This window comes from Nylanderia fulva, unplaced genomic scaffold, assembly GCF_048542155.1.
Source record: "Nylanderia fulva isolate GAGA-0341 unplaced genomic scaffold, ASM4854215v1 Scaffold3, whole genome shotgun sequence".
Taxonomy (NCBI): domain Eukaryota; kingdom Metazoa; phylum Arthropoda; class Insecta; order Hymenoptera; family Formicidae; genus Nylanderia; species Nylanderia fulva.
In genome coordinates, this window is record NW_028190368.1 from 5,431,268 (window position 1) to 5,448,420 (window position 17,153).

Below are 17,153 nucleotides of genomic sequence, written 5' to 3' on the forward strand. Positions count from 1 at the left end.
TGTACAACCGATACGTTATGTGCTCGAACGAACTCGAGCGGCGATGTACATGCATATTATCTTGCAGTGAGTCGACGAATATTTTTCTACCAGCTACTGCTTCAATTTCGACGTCGAAACGTTCCGCATAATAGCCTTATCGAAACGTGCAACGCGACATGTAGGTACCGCCGTCTACGTTGACTGACCCGGCCTACTTTTTCGCCACCATATATAGTCAAAGAGACATCGCTTGTATTGCGAGTCCAAAGTTTCTCTTTGTGAAAATTTTGTTATCTTATTTTTGATAGCGGGCTATGTTACGTTGTCGAATGCATCGCGCGAACCCGCAGAAACGCGATGCTTTCTAAACGGGAGAAATTCCGTCGTTTGTCGTCAATATCGTCACATATGTGTGTGTGCATCTCTCCCGTAAATTACAATTTTTTTTTATAATTGGAATATGTAAACAGAAGCGAATCGATAATATAATCATTTTGATCCTATCTCCTCTTATTGCACATTAATTACGAATATCTTTTTGTATTTTTAAAATTATGCTAATACGCGTGTGTGCCCGATACCGTATCTATATTGCATTAAGCAGATGAGGAGAAAAATATTAAAATGTAAATATTAAATATTCATCGTACATAAATTTCCCGAATTAATATATACTAACCTTGAAAGTCAAGATATTCGCGGACTCTTCGCTGTGTATGTAATACGCGAGGCAGATAAAAATATCGTGAAATATCGGACACCGGTATCCGTCCGTAGCACTCAACCTATTAAACAGCGCGGCCAATAGCGGCTATTGTGTAAAATTGCGCGCGATTAAAGCGGAACCTCTGAAATCGTCGCCAACGAGTCTCGTATCGAGCCGTAACATCCGCGGCAATTAAGATGCTCGTTCTGCATACGCGATTCAGTGAAAGTATGTACACGGGTTCGTTGTGTCCAGTCGGGAACAATTTGTCATTTGGCGGATGACAATGGAAAAGTGAAATCAGACTGGCTTCTGTTGCGACGTATCCTTCTTCGGATGTCTCGTAAAAAGAAAAAAGATAAATTTAAATCAATTTAGTTTAAATTTTCTACTAAATTAATTCCAAGCTAAATGATTCTCGACGCTATTTAAATCATTTTTATTTTTACCTATTTATTTATTTGACTTTGTTATGAAGTTTTAGATTGCGAAAGACACATTAGTTTTGTCTCGATTTTTTAAAGCGTAGTGACTAAGATTCTTGCTAACTGTTAACATCTTTTTATCTCTTGCTTACTTCTGTCAATTTTACATTGTTCATTAAAACAATGGTGAATGTTGTCGGAGGTATGCAGTGAATTTGATTTACTGTATTAATTTATTTTGCATTTACTTTTGGTATGTAACATTTTTTTGTTTATGAATTTATAATTAATTGTTGAGGTGAAATGTATTAAAATTATAATTATTTTTATGTAACTTTTTATAGATTTACTTGAAAAGGGCTGCAATGGCAGTCGAAACGTTGTATTTTAACTAATTATCTACAATAAATGATTGCCAGTTTGGTCGACTTTTACCACTGAGGAAAGATTTTTACTAAATGATTTGATCTTTTCTTAAATATTTTAAGTACTATATTGTTAATACGATTATTGAATAGAATTTACATTTAAATACATCCCATTTTAAAGTTAAAATTATCAGCCTTAATATGAAGACGATTCTATTAGAGTTAACGATTCGTCATGAAAAGTTATATTTGATATTAAGGTTAACGATTCATCGTGAAAGTTATTTTTCGCTAAATGTTAGATTTAAGAGTAGCGTTTCACCATTCGCGCAAAAGTTGTAATCGTATCTCTAACCCATTTATATACTTAAGAAAATTAGCAGGATGGCAGAAAGACGTAATAAAATGAGGGTATACGGTGAAAACTTTTACAAAGTAAAATTAACTTTGGCTATAAAAATATAGTATAACCGGGATATAGTATTCATTCAAAACTAGCGGACTAATTGGCTCGGATTTTATATACTCTGACCTATATCACTTATTCCCATACATGAAAAAATCGACAAACTGTCAAAGAGAGAAGGAGACAAGAGATTTTGGTCGCATTTATCTAAGTTGAAAACAATTTACAATCCGTGTAGCGGATCGTGATTTCGATGTACCGGTATTTTTTTTTCTATTTAGAAGGTAGTTCGCGAGTCTAATGATGAAATGTAGATGCAAGTAGAACAAGAAAACGGACAGGTATGCTCGGTGAATCGCCGACTGTCACGATTGATACCGCCCGATGATTAAAACGATCTGGGGTCTCCTGTTAACTTCTCCAAATTACAGTACATGAGGATAACTGCTTCGGTTTTTCCGGGAAGTTATAACCGTGTTATCGAAGCGAGCAAGAGATCAAGAGAGGAAAATAGAATTTTTCTATCTTCAGATTGAAGGATAAGATTTTCTCAAATAATTGTACGACTCGATTCCTATTAAGTTTCAACGATCAATTCTTACAATATCCTCTAAAATCGTTCGTTTCGGAAATAATCCTTTTCGCGGTTTGTGATTCGCATACTAGACGCGATTACAATGTGCATACATATTTGATGAAATAATTATAGATACAAATTAATGTTACGTGTTGTTTAAAGATTAATGACTGTATCAATTGTACACTGTTATAAGATTTATGCGATCTAGTTTACGATCACGCATGCGTAAACGCGAGCGTTTGGTTTTTGTAATTAGCTTATAATGAAAACTGTTGCAATTGGCACACAACGATCTAATTTTATACAGTTATCTCTAAATATATATTTATAAATATATAAATGTGTATATATACATATAAATGTGTGTATTATATATATATATATTTTTTTTTCCGCACGCCTCTTAATTTTTGCACAATGAAACATGATAACTTAGCACGCAAATATTATCTGAGACTATATATTTATGATATCCTTAGATCGGCACGTTAATTATACATTTATTTTCAGTCGTGTTAATGTGATAGTGTACGAGTGAATTCGTGTCGTATCAAATAGAAAACGCTACAAATGCTAGATTTTAGATATTAAATTAATGATGAAGCAGTGTATATATATATATGTACAGGTATGCGTGTGCATGTATGTGTTTAGAGTTGCGTGTCAAATTGGGAAAAGCGTAAGAGAATGCGGTACGCTGCTACACGAAATAAAATTGCATTTAGAACGATTTCCCTTGGCAGAAGTGAAGACGCAGTTGTTTCGATATACGCAGGTATAATTACGTTTCTGCAACTCTGCGCCAAATCGGAATACAAAATTGCCCGAGGGAGCCGGCCTTCCAAACATGTATATAAGCCCGCATTCGATTGCTCTCTCGACGAATGCTCCTCCTTTGGCTAACAGTACACATGTTTTCGGTCACGTTTTTTGTCAGCATATTTTCGAACATTATTAACATACGGTACCTCGTGTGTATCGGCACAAAAGTGTCGACACCATTCGATTCACGACACGGATTCGGACGTGTACATATCAATCGTGACGTGTGCTGTTGTGATCGGATGATATTTACAGAGCACGTTGTAAGAATTAATATTGATTGATCGCTCTTTGAAGTCCAAATGAACTGTTGATAATCACGAGAATATTACTAAAAAAAAAAAAGTTAGTGAAAAAATAATCTTCTCAATAGCACAATACACTTGTATTATTACAACTCAAAATCCGCTCTTTGAAGTCCAAATGAACTGTTGATAATCACGAGAATATTACTAAAAAAAAAAAATAGTTAGTGAAGAAATAATCTTCTCAATAGCACAATACACTTGTATTATTACGACTCAAAATCTGCTCAATGATACATAAGTTGATTTCTTAAGAATGAGAGTATAGTATAATATTTCATTAGAATTGATTTTTGTACATAACTTAGTCGGTTAAAAAAAATAAAGATTGTACAAGAGAGAGGAAGAAGGAGAATGTACAGGGAAGAGTAAATACCTCTTGTTCACGTACGTCGAACAGATTTTCTCGTTCTAAGTAACGAACTTTAAGGAGGATTCGGAGACGCCTTTCTCAAGGTCAGAGTGCTTTCTTTCCTCGATGCTGCGGAATTTCGTGCACCGTAAATCGCGTTCGATTGGCATTCCGTTGCCAAAGGTCGCTACGGCCGAAAACATTCGTGGAATTCCTAATACAGCCTCGCTTCCGCATATCGTACCAAAGAGGGAATGAAGAGTGACGACGAAAGGGAGGGATTCCGTCATTCATTGTAATTCCAGAAAGACCGGTGCGTGTGTCGAGAGTTTTCGTCGGAGGAAAAGACGGGGAATCGCTCTGCTTTCCGTCACGATTTAATGCGATTCTGTCGAAACTTTCGTTGGATGCCCGTTATAAGAACCGCAGAGCGATTTCGAAACTTGTACGTGCAGGGTCTCCAAAAGGGCACTTGTCTCTCGGAATTGTTTCAACGCAGCTGAATAAGTTCTTCAAAGTTGCGACACAATTGTGTCATATTCGTTTCACGATCTTTGTTTACTTGATAAGCAGATTGAAAAAGTTTCAGTCAAATAACTGCGTTTTGTATACCTCGAAAGAATAAGACTAGTTATATCTATTCTAGAAAAATTATACGCATCTTGATTACGTGATGTAAACAATTATTTTAATAATTAAATAAAACATCTTTTTTTCTTGATCGTTGCTTCAAGAAGCATTATTCATCTTCAGTATTTGCTGTTATCTAAATAAAATTATATAGATGATCTAGATAGAATTTTGGCGTCATCTTATCTTTATATAGGTAACAAAAATATTTATTATCTATATCTGTGCATCTCATATAAAAGTGTTATCCTTATTAAATTATCTAAAATAATGTTTAGATAATTTGATTTAGAGTCATAGCACATAAAAATACTTAAGTAGTACAACTTTAATAATAAGCGATAAAAATGTATAACTTATTAAAATATAAATACATTTTTTTAATAATTATATTTACATAAGCGGTCTTAAAAATAATTTTATCTTTTATATCTTGATATATTTAAAATAAAATCATCTTCATCTTATCTAAGCTGAATTTACATATTTTCATCTCATCTTTATCCAGCAAATTTTAAAATAATCTAAGAACAACACATAATTTTATCTTTTATCTAGCTATTCATCTTATCTAACAATAAGCTGAATTTCCATCATATTTCCATCTCATCTTTATGCAGCAAATTTTAAAATAATCCAAGAACAACACATAATTTTATCTTTGATCTAGATATATTTAATCATCTTATCTAACACAATAAGCTGAATTTCCATCATATTTCCATCTCATCTTCATCCAGCAAATTTAAAAATAATCTAAGAACAACACATAATTTTATCTTTGATCTAGATATTCATCTTATCTAACAATAAGCTGAATTTCCATCATATTTCCATCTCATCTTTATGCAGCAAATTTTAAAATAATCCAAGAACAACACATAATTTTATCTTTGATCTAGATATATTTAATCATCTTATCTAACACAATAAGCTGAATTTCCATCATATTTCCATCTCATCTTCATCCAGCTAATTTAAAAATAATCCAAGAACAATACTGTTCGTTGTTGTTATCAGGGTGTACGGAGCGAAGCACCGTTGGTCGACAGCAGCGCGCTACCTCTGGAACACAGATCAGTGTATGGGGCCCCGGCTCAGTACGGCCCGCCGGCGGTCCACGAGGAGAACTGGCCGCTGGCGTCGCCCGACACTCCGCAGATCAAGCATCTACAGGTGCAGTGCGAGAAAACGCACATGCGGGTGAACATCGAGTTCGATCGGCCGTTCTACGGCATGATCTTCAGCAAGGGCTTCTACTCGGATCCGCATTGCGTGCATCTGAAACCCGGGACCGGCCACCTTAGCGCGACCTTCGAGATCTTCCTCAACTCGTGCGGCATGAGCTCGTCAGCGAATCACAACGTAGCGGCTTACGGCGCCCCAACGCCGTCCGGCAGCTACGTGGAGAACACGATCATCGTGCAATACGACCCGTACGTCCAGGAGGTCTGGGATCAGGCGAGGAAGCTGCGTTGCACCTGGTACGACTTCTACGAGAAGGCGGTCACCTTCCGGCCGTTCCAGGTCGATATGCTGCACGCCGTGACGGCTAACTTTCTCGGGGACAACCTGCAGTGTTGGATGCAGATACAGGTCGGCAAGGGTCCCTGGGCCAGCGAGGTGTCCGGCATCGTGAAGATCGGTCAGACGATGACGATGGTGCTGGCCATCAAGGACGACGAGAATAAGTTCGACATGTTGGTGAGAAATTGCGTCGCCCACGACGGCAAGAGGGCACCGATTCAGCTGGTCGATCAGTACGGTTGCGTTGTCAGGCCGAAGATTATGTCCAGGTGAGTCTGATTTAACACATAGCTGACGATCGTTTTATCATAAAATATGGTACCGATTATTATAATAATGTTGAAATATAATATAAAAGTGTAGAATAATATAATAATGTAAGAAATGTATGAACCAATTCTCTTTCTGCGTATAATATAATTAGAATTGATAATTTCCAAGAGAGACGAGACTAACGAGGCTGGTTTTTTCTGTAGATTCCAGAAGATCAAGAACTTCGGGCCGAGCGCGTCCGTCGTTAGCTTCGCCTACTTCCAGGCCTTCAAGTTTCCCGACAGCATGAACGTCCACTTCCAGTGCGTGATTCAAGTTTGCCGATACAATTGCCCCGAGCCTAAGTGTGGACATCCTGGTCTCGAGTATGGCGCACCTGTCGCCGGCATTTCTCACGAATATGGCGCACCGGTCTCGCAAGGTCTTTCCTCGGAATACGGTGCCCCGCCTGTGCCCGAATACGGTGTGCCACCAGCTTATCCGGATCCGCGACATCCCAGCGGACCGGCTGGAGCATACAGGTGAGAGAGAGCACAATGATTGTTTGAAGAAAGCTTTTCTGCGAAGTGTCCATTGAGATTTACCAACTAACGCAAAAGGAAATCTGTTAGATCGCGTCAGGAATTTAGAATTTCTTCTCGCTCGAAATCATTTCTATACAAAATATTCCATTTTATTTAGAAAAATATTTAATCATTCAATTATTAACATTATTATAGATATGAAAAAATTATATTGAAGTATAAAATATATTATGAGATCAAAAATATTATATACGCGAATTATTGCGCGGATTTTTCCTATAATTTTTATGCATGCTTTTATGAGATATTTTATTCAAAAACACGTACATTTTGGAGCAAGATATAATATACTGACATAAATATAAAAAGAGATATTTAGATATACATTAGATTAAATTACAGTGTATCTTGCAAATTCATATCGCCACGCAGCAATAATTTTTTTCAAATAATAGGGAAAATCGAGAAATAAAATTTCCAACATAAACACATAATGTTACAATATACATTTATCAAAACTGTATGTAAAATAAATTATCTATATTACTTGTTTCATATTATATTTAATTATTCGTATAATAAATAAATGTTTAAAAATAAATAAATATAAAAAATGATAAAAATAAAAATAGAAGATTCTTCTTTAGCAGGAATATGAGAGGGGATCGTTGGAAAACAATATTACAACAAATTAATTTCTGTTCGTAGCGAACCGAATCCAGATGTGGTTCCGGCGCCGCAAGCGCAGACCTCGTCCTCTTCACCAAGCTCTACGCCTGGCGACGCTACGGCGAGCAGCTCACCCCAGAGTCCCCAGGACAATATCCATCTTCCTCCGCCTCCTCTACCAGGCCACTCGGCGGCGTACCAGACTGTGAAGCGAAAGGATACCGCTGGTACGGAGGAGCTGGAAGGTAACCTAGCCATCCTCGGAGGTCGACCGAGGTCGGTCGAAGGTTTCCCGGCCGAGCTCAGAGGCGCCAGGAGACGAAGGCACAGCGAGCACGAGTTGGAAGACGACGATAGTGTAAGTGTTTTTTCCTTTCTTTAATTGCTTTGGGATCTATTGTTTTTACTAGTAGCATACAGAGTGTCCGTCATAAATTGTCGCATTTTTTTCCTCAGCAAAAATGGGGACCATCGTTTTTTGCATGTTCCCAATTTTTGTATCTTCATGTATCTGTAAAACTAAATCTTAAATTAAAATGTTATTAAAGTAAACTCTACTTAAAATTAATTGGACGATGTGGTTTTTGTTGATATATTTTCTCTTCACAAGGCTTGGTTCAATATTTTTGCTGAGAAAAAATTGTCTCCAAATAACAAGATCTACTTGTATATTTTCGGTGTGACACCTTACGTCAGACACTCTGTATATTGAAATAATGAGAATGCGAGAGCAAAGTAAACAGTTTCTTCAGATTCGTTCAACAGTTCTTTTTAATTAACGTAAAGTATCCACTTCCAATTTGCCGACGCTCATCGCGAATACATTATCAATGACGCGTTCTATGGTACCGTTTGCTATCCTACTATAACGCGAATTCTCCGACATTACAACGGTTATCCTCGATTTTCAGAATATCTATCACACGGTGACCCTGTTCTCCACCCACGTGTACAAACGAGCGGCGCAGGAGATGACGGACGTGAATACCTCGAGGGTCATTCAAGTGGTCGCGCCGGGTGACGTCAACTTCGCGCTGGGCACAACGAATTCCAGCAACGACACCACCGTGGTGATACAAAACGCCAGCGCGTCCACCGATCCGGAGACGATCTGTATGAGTCTGCCTGGTTTCGTGGGCGGTCTGGTGATGTTGCTCCTGGTGGTCGTGGTGGCCTCCCTGGTGGCGGCCTTCCTCTTCGTCAGGGTGCGCGCTGTGGACCGTAAGAACGCCGCGATAGGCGGAACTGGCTTCGTACATCCGGCGTACGTGCCGGAAAACTGCAGCGTGCCGAATCCGGAGTTCGTCAAGGTCGCCAATTGAAGCTGGCAGCATATACGGTGCGCAGAATCAAAACAAGGACCAGCCGCAGGAGAGGAGGACGACGACGGAATCCCCTTCTCCAGAGGATCGTCCACCTCGAATCGACCGGCAATACTTCGGGATACCGCATCGCGACACCATTTCATCCGAAACTCGTGACACGTCGGAGATTCTCCTTGTCGAAAGTTGCACAAAAAAATCGCATTTCTTTTCTCTCTCCTCTTCCATCACGGTAGCATCGTGTCTAGTCTAGTTGCGTCTAATCGCGCACTAGATCGCTATCTATCGATCGAGAATGCGTGAATGCGATCGTACGAGGCGGATCTTTGAGTGAATCATGTAAATAAGAAGCCCGGAAAGCACGAACAGAACTTAATGAGAAAATGGATAAACGGAACGAGAGGAAGAGATAAATGAGAAAGGAAGCTACACTAACGCGCGTCTCACCGATCGTTCTCCATTTTTTTTTCTCTACCGAACAGTTCGCGATCGATGAAACGCGCGTCGCAGTGATAATAAATATCGCGAGTCGATCTCTTGGTGACGCTTCGTGATCATCGCAGCGCGGTACTATAATCAACGGTACATTTTCTACACGTCGTCAACAGTATCCGTCCCTCGGTATCAGGAAGCGAGAGATCCCTCGCAATCGCCAGAGTAGTCTCTAGGAGGGCATTGTAAATAAATCGCGCGGGTAGTCAGATGGCCCTTCAGGACCCGCTTGTCTCGCGTCTCTTTCCCGATTCACCGTGTATGTTTACACGCTATTATTTATACACGCATCGTATACTTGAACGAGTGCGTAGCTCTTCAGCGTTCTTATCGTATCGCGTCGGCGATTCTCGGCGGAGAAGCGCGCGCGTCGCGACGCTCGACGTTATACGTCGACGTTGACAGCGGTGCTCGACGGTACCATTTCGCGTTCTCGACGACGTCTCGAACGGTTCAGCGAACGCTCCCGGTAAACATGTTTGTCTCGAAATTGCCTCGTCGCGGAAAGTCGTCCAAACGCAATGCCTGTTCTTCTAAAAGTTTAATTCGGAGTGCAGAATCGGCTCCTTCGATATCGTTGGAACGCGAAACCGTTCGCTAAGTCGTTCGAGATTCAAACGAGAAGGGACTCTATTTATTATCTCTTTATCTATATTTCTCTCTATATTCTCCTTTTTTTTTTTTAACTCTACATCCGGATCGATCTAACCTAATTTATTGATCAAAATTGTATGATCCTTCCTACTTCGCTTAGTATTTAAGTTATCCGTCTAGGAATATTCCCGGAAATTGGGAATATGTTTTACGTATGTGTCTTAAGCACACACACACGTATACATAAACATACATACATACATGCATACATATACAACACAAACGTTCGTACATACTGACAATGTATTGTATGTACACGTGTGACGTATGACATCGCACATGTATTTAATGTGTGTTGTTATGCGTTATTATACCAGCGCGAGAAATGTGTATTCACGAACATCCGTTACGATAACAATTAATTGTTTGAGAATTATTTTAATTACATATGATCATTTTTATTTATATAAAATCTGCGTCACTCTCTTAGCCTTAAACCACCTTTTATACATCCTTTACATTACATTGAAACAACGAAAAAAATTTCAATATTCTTTGAGAAACACATTTCTTCAACTATATATAGCTTCCGGTACTAGTTCTTCAATTTACAACGAGTGAAGACACGGTCCATCTTGGAGAAAGGTTTGTATTTGGCAATCATAACTTTACGTTGCTTCGCAAATTTTTTCACTTTTCGATACTCCTTAGCTAAATCGTACAAACTGTTATCCGATTTCAATGTTTTGGACAAATTATCCTGGAATCGACACCTGCAACATCATTTTTATAACAGTTTTGAAATTTGCTTGATTTATTATTGGCTTGTACCTTAGCATATCGTTTTTCCAATCGCTTGCTTCTATCATAGAAGATGCTATTTCTTTATTAAAATTCAAAATTGTCCCCAATTCTATTCTAAAATAAAAAATCGAAATGATTAGCAAGGAAAATTAGAAAATAATAACAACGAACGTTTTCGAGATAAATATTTCGATTAAAATAATAGCAATACCTAAAGTTTCTATTTTTAGCAGAAAATCGTAAACTGATGTTTTTTTGATCGCTGATTCGCAAGCTAAGAAATTCATTCAATTTCATGCAAATCACTTTTAAGTGATAAATGTTCTTTTTAGAAAAATCTTGGTTGCCGTTCGATCTAAAAATAATCGATAATTTATTATTTATAATTGCAGAATGATATATATATATTTGTTTTTTATTTTTTTTTATTATTACGTTGGAAATATTAGTGGATTACAAGTACAAGTATTCTGCAATTATAATTAATAAATAAAGCTTTCTCACAACAATTTATATGAATTTTCATAAGTTAGATGTATATTTATTTCGAGTAGGATAATAATTAAATGATGCGCTCTCTTAGTGAAACACTGGTGTAATTTATCTCCAGGAAAGTAGTGTATCGCATAATTAGAATGCTTTGTTCGGATAGAATTCGCTCTACTTTTTTACTTGACATACTTGTTTCCGACCTCTTCTTGTCGTTCCTCGACAACAGGTTTCTGCACCTCGACGACCTTCTTTTCCTTATTTCTCGAGCTAGACGGTGATACCGGTGTCTTAACATTTCCGGAACTGTGCGGATCCAACCAAACGTAACCGGAACGTGCCGCGCATAAATATCGCTACTCTATATATATGTATATAAACCCTCGACTCACCTTTTCGCTGATTTATTTGTCGCGGAGAAAAATTCCATTTGCAACCAGTCGGTCGGTCTCTCCTGCAGAGGAAGAAAAAAAGGAAAAAGCTTATTTCGTTCATTTCATATAATGTATCGATAAAAGCCTTTCGGAATACTAAATTTTGCGTGAAATATCGACGGCACTCACTATTCGCGTTACTCTTTTTACAAAAGACTTTTTAAATCGTTTGGATAAATTCAAGTTACTTTGTTTACAAAACTTAAGAACGACGTATATATATGTACATATATAAAGGTTGCTTTCGCATATTTTCAATCCGTAATCCGTAATCCGATGGAAAAGTTAAGGAAGATGAAAAGTTTTAGTTCCGTTCGCTTATTCATGATTGATCGAAAATCTATACGCGTGGAGAAAAGTGGGAAAAACTCTCTGGTAAACGCGTTCATACCTACCGTGTACACAGTCTCGAGTATCGACTCTCTGGGTTTGGCATTCCAGGTCCAAATGAGGGGCAGGCCCGCGGGATTGTCCGTAAAAATTCCTCCGATTTGGTTATAGGACAGCCTGCGGAAGTAATTGGAATCGCGTGAATCGGTCGAACGAGAAGAGGCTCGACAGTAATTAAACATTCTTTGTAAATTCTTTTTTTCACACGAACCTCGCCGCGCCGTCCACGTCGAAAACGACACCGTATCCCAAAGTGTCGAATATCGCCAAGATCTGGGGTCCTCTTCCGATCCCCAATGCGTCTTTGCCTCCTGGCGTGAACACAGTACACATGTCGTCTTAAAATCGATACCAGTGATTTTTTAAGTCCGCCCGAAGGCCGGTCTTCTTAGTAAATTGAAATTTATATTTATGAGTATGGATATCGTCGCCAGTCGAAAATGCATTAATCCAATTTAACAATTGTACTTTCCATGTAATTTTCAAAAATTTGTATTTTTAATATCACTATTACTTTTTTATATTTATATTTAATTTTTCGATGGATGATAACTTTGAAATTGTACCGTAGTGTATTGTGTAAATGGTATGCATAAGTAGATACAATATGCTCCACAGTACAGAGTGCTCCAGAATTATCAAATATTAATTAGATAATGGACAAAAATATATGTGACAATTTTACTTACCTAGATATGAATGATTAAAAATTCATATGTGACATATCAATGAAAAGTTATTTTAATAATATAATCCAAATCTTATAGTTGTTATTCTGATAATGTAATAAAAATCTATTTAATATTTAATTAATTGTTATGTAATTTTTAATGCATCAAGTTAAACAAATTATTATTTAATTTATTTGTTTTATTTTTTTTTTAAATATGCGAAATCTGTTAAAAAATGTATAGATAAAACATATTATGGAGATAATAGTGATGGAATACTCTGTAAGTAGCATTATGTAAATAACTCAATTACATTTCCGGTTTTCTGGTTTGTAAACTCTAATAGCTAATATGCCGTTGGGATAAAATAACTCGCCGGAACCATCGGGATGGAATTTCAAAAATGGTGTCAATCCATCTTCATAATATTTCATACCTTTGTGTCTGTATTTTTTGAACCTAATATACAGATGAATTACTTAATTATTCAGTGGTTAATCACGAAATATTATATAATTTAAATTGTTAAAGAGCAATGAGAAAATGTTAAAAATCATGCTCGTTTGCAATGGTACTTGATCAGCTTCATTCGACCTAATTGTTTACTCATTAGTAACTAAATAATTACGAATTTTTTTGCGAAATTGACTGTAATGTAATCAGTGTTCAGCTTGTTTGCTTTCTAATTACTTAATTTAGTGTTAGCAACATTAATTTATACAATATATATAGATTATATATTAAAAATAATATGTATTAAAAACAAATATTAATAAAGATAGTCCGATATTATATAAATTAGCAAATTTATTTGATTACGGACAATATCGGACTATCTTTATTAATATTTGTTTTTAATACATATTATTTTTAATATATAATCTATATATATTGTATAAATTAATTTTTAAATATTATTATATTGCTTATATAAAATCTTGTGATATTAGATTTAATAATTTTTAGTATTTTATAGTATACAAATGCAAGCTTGCTTGTATTATTTACATACTTTATATTTACATTTTTTATAGATATATTTTATAGATACTATAAATTTATCTAAATATCACCTACCAGTTTAGATTGGGTTTTGCCGGTTTGGCTTCATACTGTACGGTCTTTCTCATGATTTTGGTAGCCGGCAGCAGAGTCCAGCCAAGTTCCACAAAATGTGGGTTCGATAATTGATACTTGATCGGATTTGAAGGGTCTGCAAAACAGTAATTTCCCATAACTGGAATCTGTTAACGAGAATCGACCACATTGCATTTCACGCGATTGATAATGCGATTAAATGCGGTAGCACAAGAAAAGCACAATACCAGGAGTGATTTCAGTTAACTTTAGTAAGGTACTTTCTTTATTTGTAGTTTTATATGAGAAATTTAATTTTTAATCAAACTAAAAAAAATATTTTTTCGTAATCTGTGCAATGTTTCTTTTTTTTTTATAAAAATATCTGTAGACACTTGCTATTAACTCTCCATTTTCCCGCCTCCTCAGGATCGTATCTTCTTTCGGTTGAAGCAGCTTTGCGTTGTTCACCATTTGTAGGAAGTTTTCCCTCTTCATTAACGGCCAAGCGTCCCTCTTTCGCGTTGTCAAGCGAAACCGTCGCTTTTCTACTTCCAGACTCTTTATTCTTATTTAGGAGCATCGTTCCTTCCTTCTTGTCTTTATCCTCGCCTTCTTTCTTCCTACCTCGCGCGGTCGGGTTTTCCTCGTTTTCGTGTCGATTCCCTTCCTCGGGCCTTTTCATCGGTTTCCCCGATGTCTCCGTCGAAGGGCTCCTCTCCTCGAACCGATCCAATCGGCCGATCTTCCCGTTATCCAGCAATCGCGTCTCGCGACGATGTTGATAAGGATTCTCACCGGAATTCTCGCTGCTCTCTTCCGCCGTATCTTCATCTTTTCGTGTTTTTCCAGCCACGATCCACGATCTGTTCGTTTCTTCTTGCACGTCACGTTGAGTCGAACGGCGATCTTGCCGGTCCTTATCTTCGACCTCGTCGAGTTTGCGCTGATACGGATTATTGTCACGTTCTTCGCGTATTTTTTCCGTTTCTGCGCCGGTATTTCTTATATGGTCCTCTGCGCTACGTGCTTCACTGGCGGGCGTTCTTGCATTTTTGTGCCGAAGGGAATCATTATTGTTATTCGCTTCCGATTGATCAGTGGCGATTCCGGCACGCTGACCCATTTCGAAACGTTTAGCTTTCCTCGAATCGACTTCTTCTGGAGCATTTAGAATGTTACGTTGACGTCTGTCATGTAATTTCTTCCAAGTATTCGAATATGTCCTCGATCGCGAGTTAATGTGATTTCTGTAGTGATCCTCGAGTGTCGCTGTGTCATTTTCAGTAGTAAAGACTAATTGTGGTTTTACATTAGTGGTGTTATCGACTCTTGGAGAATCATCTTCTTGCAAAATACTCTCGTCTAAATAATTGATTTTGTATTCGACTTTGGTAGGATTGATAGATTTTAATTTTGATGTATTCTACAAAAAGATAATGATAAGTGAATCTGTAGCATATAAATATAATTTCATGAGTGAAATAAAGAGTACTTGTGACATGTGTAACGAGAGCCATTTCTTCAATAATCGATCGAAATGCTCTGCTTCGACGCAGCAAAATTTTTCCTAAAATAAATTTTATATGCAAATAAAAAGAATATTCTCACAAATATAAATTTTAATGTAAAGAGGAAAAAAACTCTCTTGTATTCTATTATGTTGATAATTCGTCTTTTATACCTCGTATTGCTGAGTCCCGTCGTTCATAATACTGTCACAGAATTTGCAAATTTTGAAATGGGATCGCGTTTTACATGGTCTTTCTCCCCATTCGCGAATAAAATTACTTGCGAGATTTAAGAGAGTTTTTGTCTGAATATGCGCCGGCAGTTCTGCAATATTACAAGAATTTTATGCAATGCGAAAAGCATCGTGAAAAAATGCTATCTCTTGTAAATTAGGAAGCACAGCGATAAAAATAAATAAAATGCTATTTGTTGCCCAAGTCGCAACTTGTATAATTTATGAAAAAGCAAAGTAATTCTGTTTTAATGCTAAATATTGAATTTGATAGATTTATTTGGTATACAGTAGTTGATAATTATTTAATTACTTGTTTAATTATTTAAAATATGTATAAATATTTAATATAATAGTTTCATGTGTTATATATATATATATATATATATATATATATATATATATATAACACATGAAACTATTATATTAAATATTTATACATATTTATACATATTTTAAATAATTAAACAAGTAATTAAATAATTGTCAACTACTGTATACCGAATAAATCTATCAAATTCAATATTATTAAGCATTAAAACAGAATTACTTTGCTTTTTTCATAAATTATACAAGTTGAGACTTGGGCAACAAATAGCATTTTATTTATTTTTATCGCTGTACGATATATATATATATATATATATATATATTGCAAGACATTATTGTATAGACGATTTTCAATTTATAGAGAAAATTTAACGTGTTATAAAAATTAAATTTGAAACATTGAAATTATTAATTAAATATTACAGAAACAGTTTCTTTGAATTAATAGCTATTTTTATCTTTGATAAAATAAATTGTTGATATAAACGTATACATAGACCCATACATTCATACACATACATATAGATTTTACGATATCCTGTTTTTATCTTGTATGAAAAATACCTTTAGCGATTTGTTCGCAGCGTGTCGTAGTTTCTGCTTCTTTATTTAATAATTCAGATAAAATTTGAAGTTTATTGGATCCAGGGATACATGATAAATCAGCTAACGCAAAGATAGATTCCATCTGTATTGAACCATTTTTTATTTTCGACAATTGTGTGAGATGTAGTTTTATCGTAGTTTTAATCTGAAAAATTTATACACAATTTTGTATAAAATAACATATAACATATAAAACATCTTTAGTTAACCTATATTGATTAATAATTTTTTATTTGTTATACTTACTTCATTCGCAATTTTTTCTGATATATCTGTCGATAAACAGTGTGTATTACGAAAAGCATCTGCGAATAGACCTGATCGTTTTATTATTCGTTTGAACAGATTCTCATGAATGCTTGATTCCATAATTTTATTTGATATTTCTAGTGCTTCTTCCAATGGTATTTTTTTATAATAAATATGACAATAGTTGAATCCACGAAATCTGAAACGAGATTTATCATGATACTCTTTTTTTTTTATTCGATTGATGCATATAATGCACGCAATATAAAAAATAAAGCAAAAATTATAAAATAATAAAAAGAGAGATAAAGAAAACTTTACTTACTCAAGAAATTCCACAAAATTGTTCAATATGTTATATATTCTTAGGAAATAATCCAGA

General features: G+C 36.0%; 2 protein-coding genes across 5 annotated transcripts in view; one reads left to right on the top strand and one right to left on the bottom strand.

The window, feature by feature from the left end:
* dyl (transmembrane protein dusky-like) overlaps positions 1-10,443 on the top strand; it is a 48,049-nt gene extending 37,606 nt beyond the window's left edge. For all 4 annotated transcript variants that reach the window (XM_029306156.2, XM_029306157.2, XM_029306158.2 and 1 more), the window contains exons 3-6: positions 5,597-6,372; positions 6,580-6,897; positions 7,609-7,927; positions 8,481-10,443. In XM_029306156.2, the coding sequence (XP_029161989.1) occupies positions 5,597-6,372; positions 6,580-6,897; positions 7,609-7,927; positions 8,481-8,891 (1,824 nt within the window). In that variant the 3' untranslated portion in view covers positions 8,892-10,443. The remainder of the gene's footprint in view (positions 1-5,596; positions 6,373-6,579; positions 6,898-7,608; positions 7,928-8,480) is intronic.
* On the bottom strand, positions 10,423-17,153 carry LOC114933529 (uncharacterized). The gene is made up of 15 exons (XM_029306160.2): positions 17,097-17,153; positions 16,769-16,970; positions 16,481-16,667; positions 15,527-15,678; positions 15,302-15,412; positions 14,236-15,268; positions 13,843-13,978; positions 13,079-13,224; positions 12,306-12,432; positions 12,100-12,211; positions 11,663-11,724; positions 11,463-11,576; positions 10,993-11,136; positions 10,809-10,895; positions 10,423-10,750 (listed from the first exon to the last, which is right to left on the bottom strand). Exons 2-15 carry the CDS (start codon positions 16,889-16,891, stop codon positions 10,573-10,575), a joined length of 2,712 nt encoding a protein of 903 aa, XP_029161993.2. The 5' UTR covers positions 16,892-16,970; positions 17,097-17,153; the 3' UTR covers positions 10,423-10,572.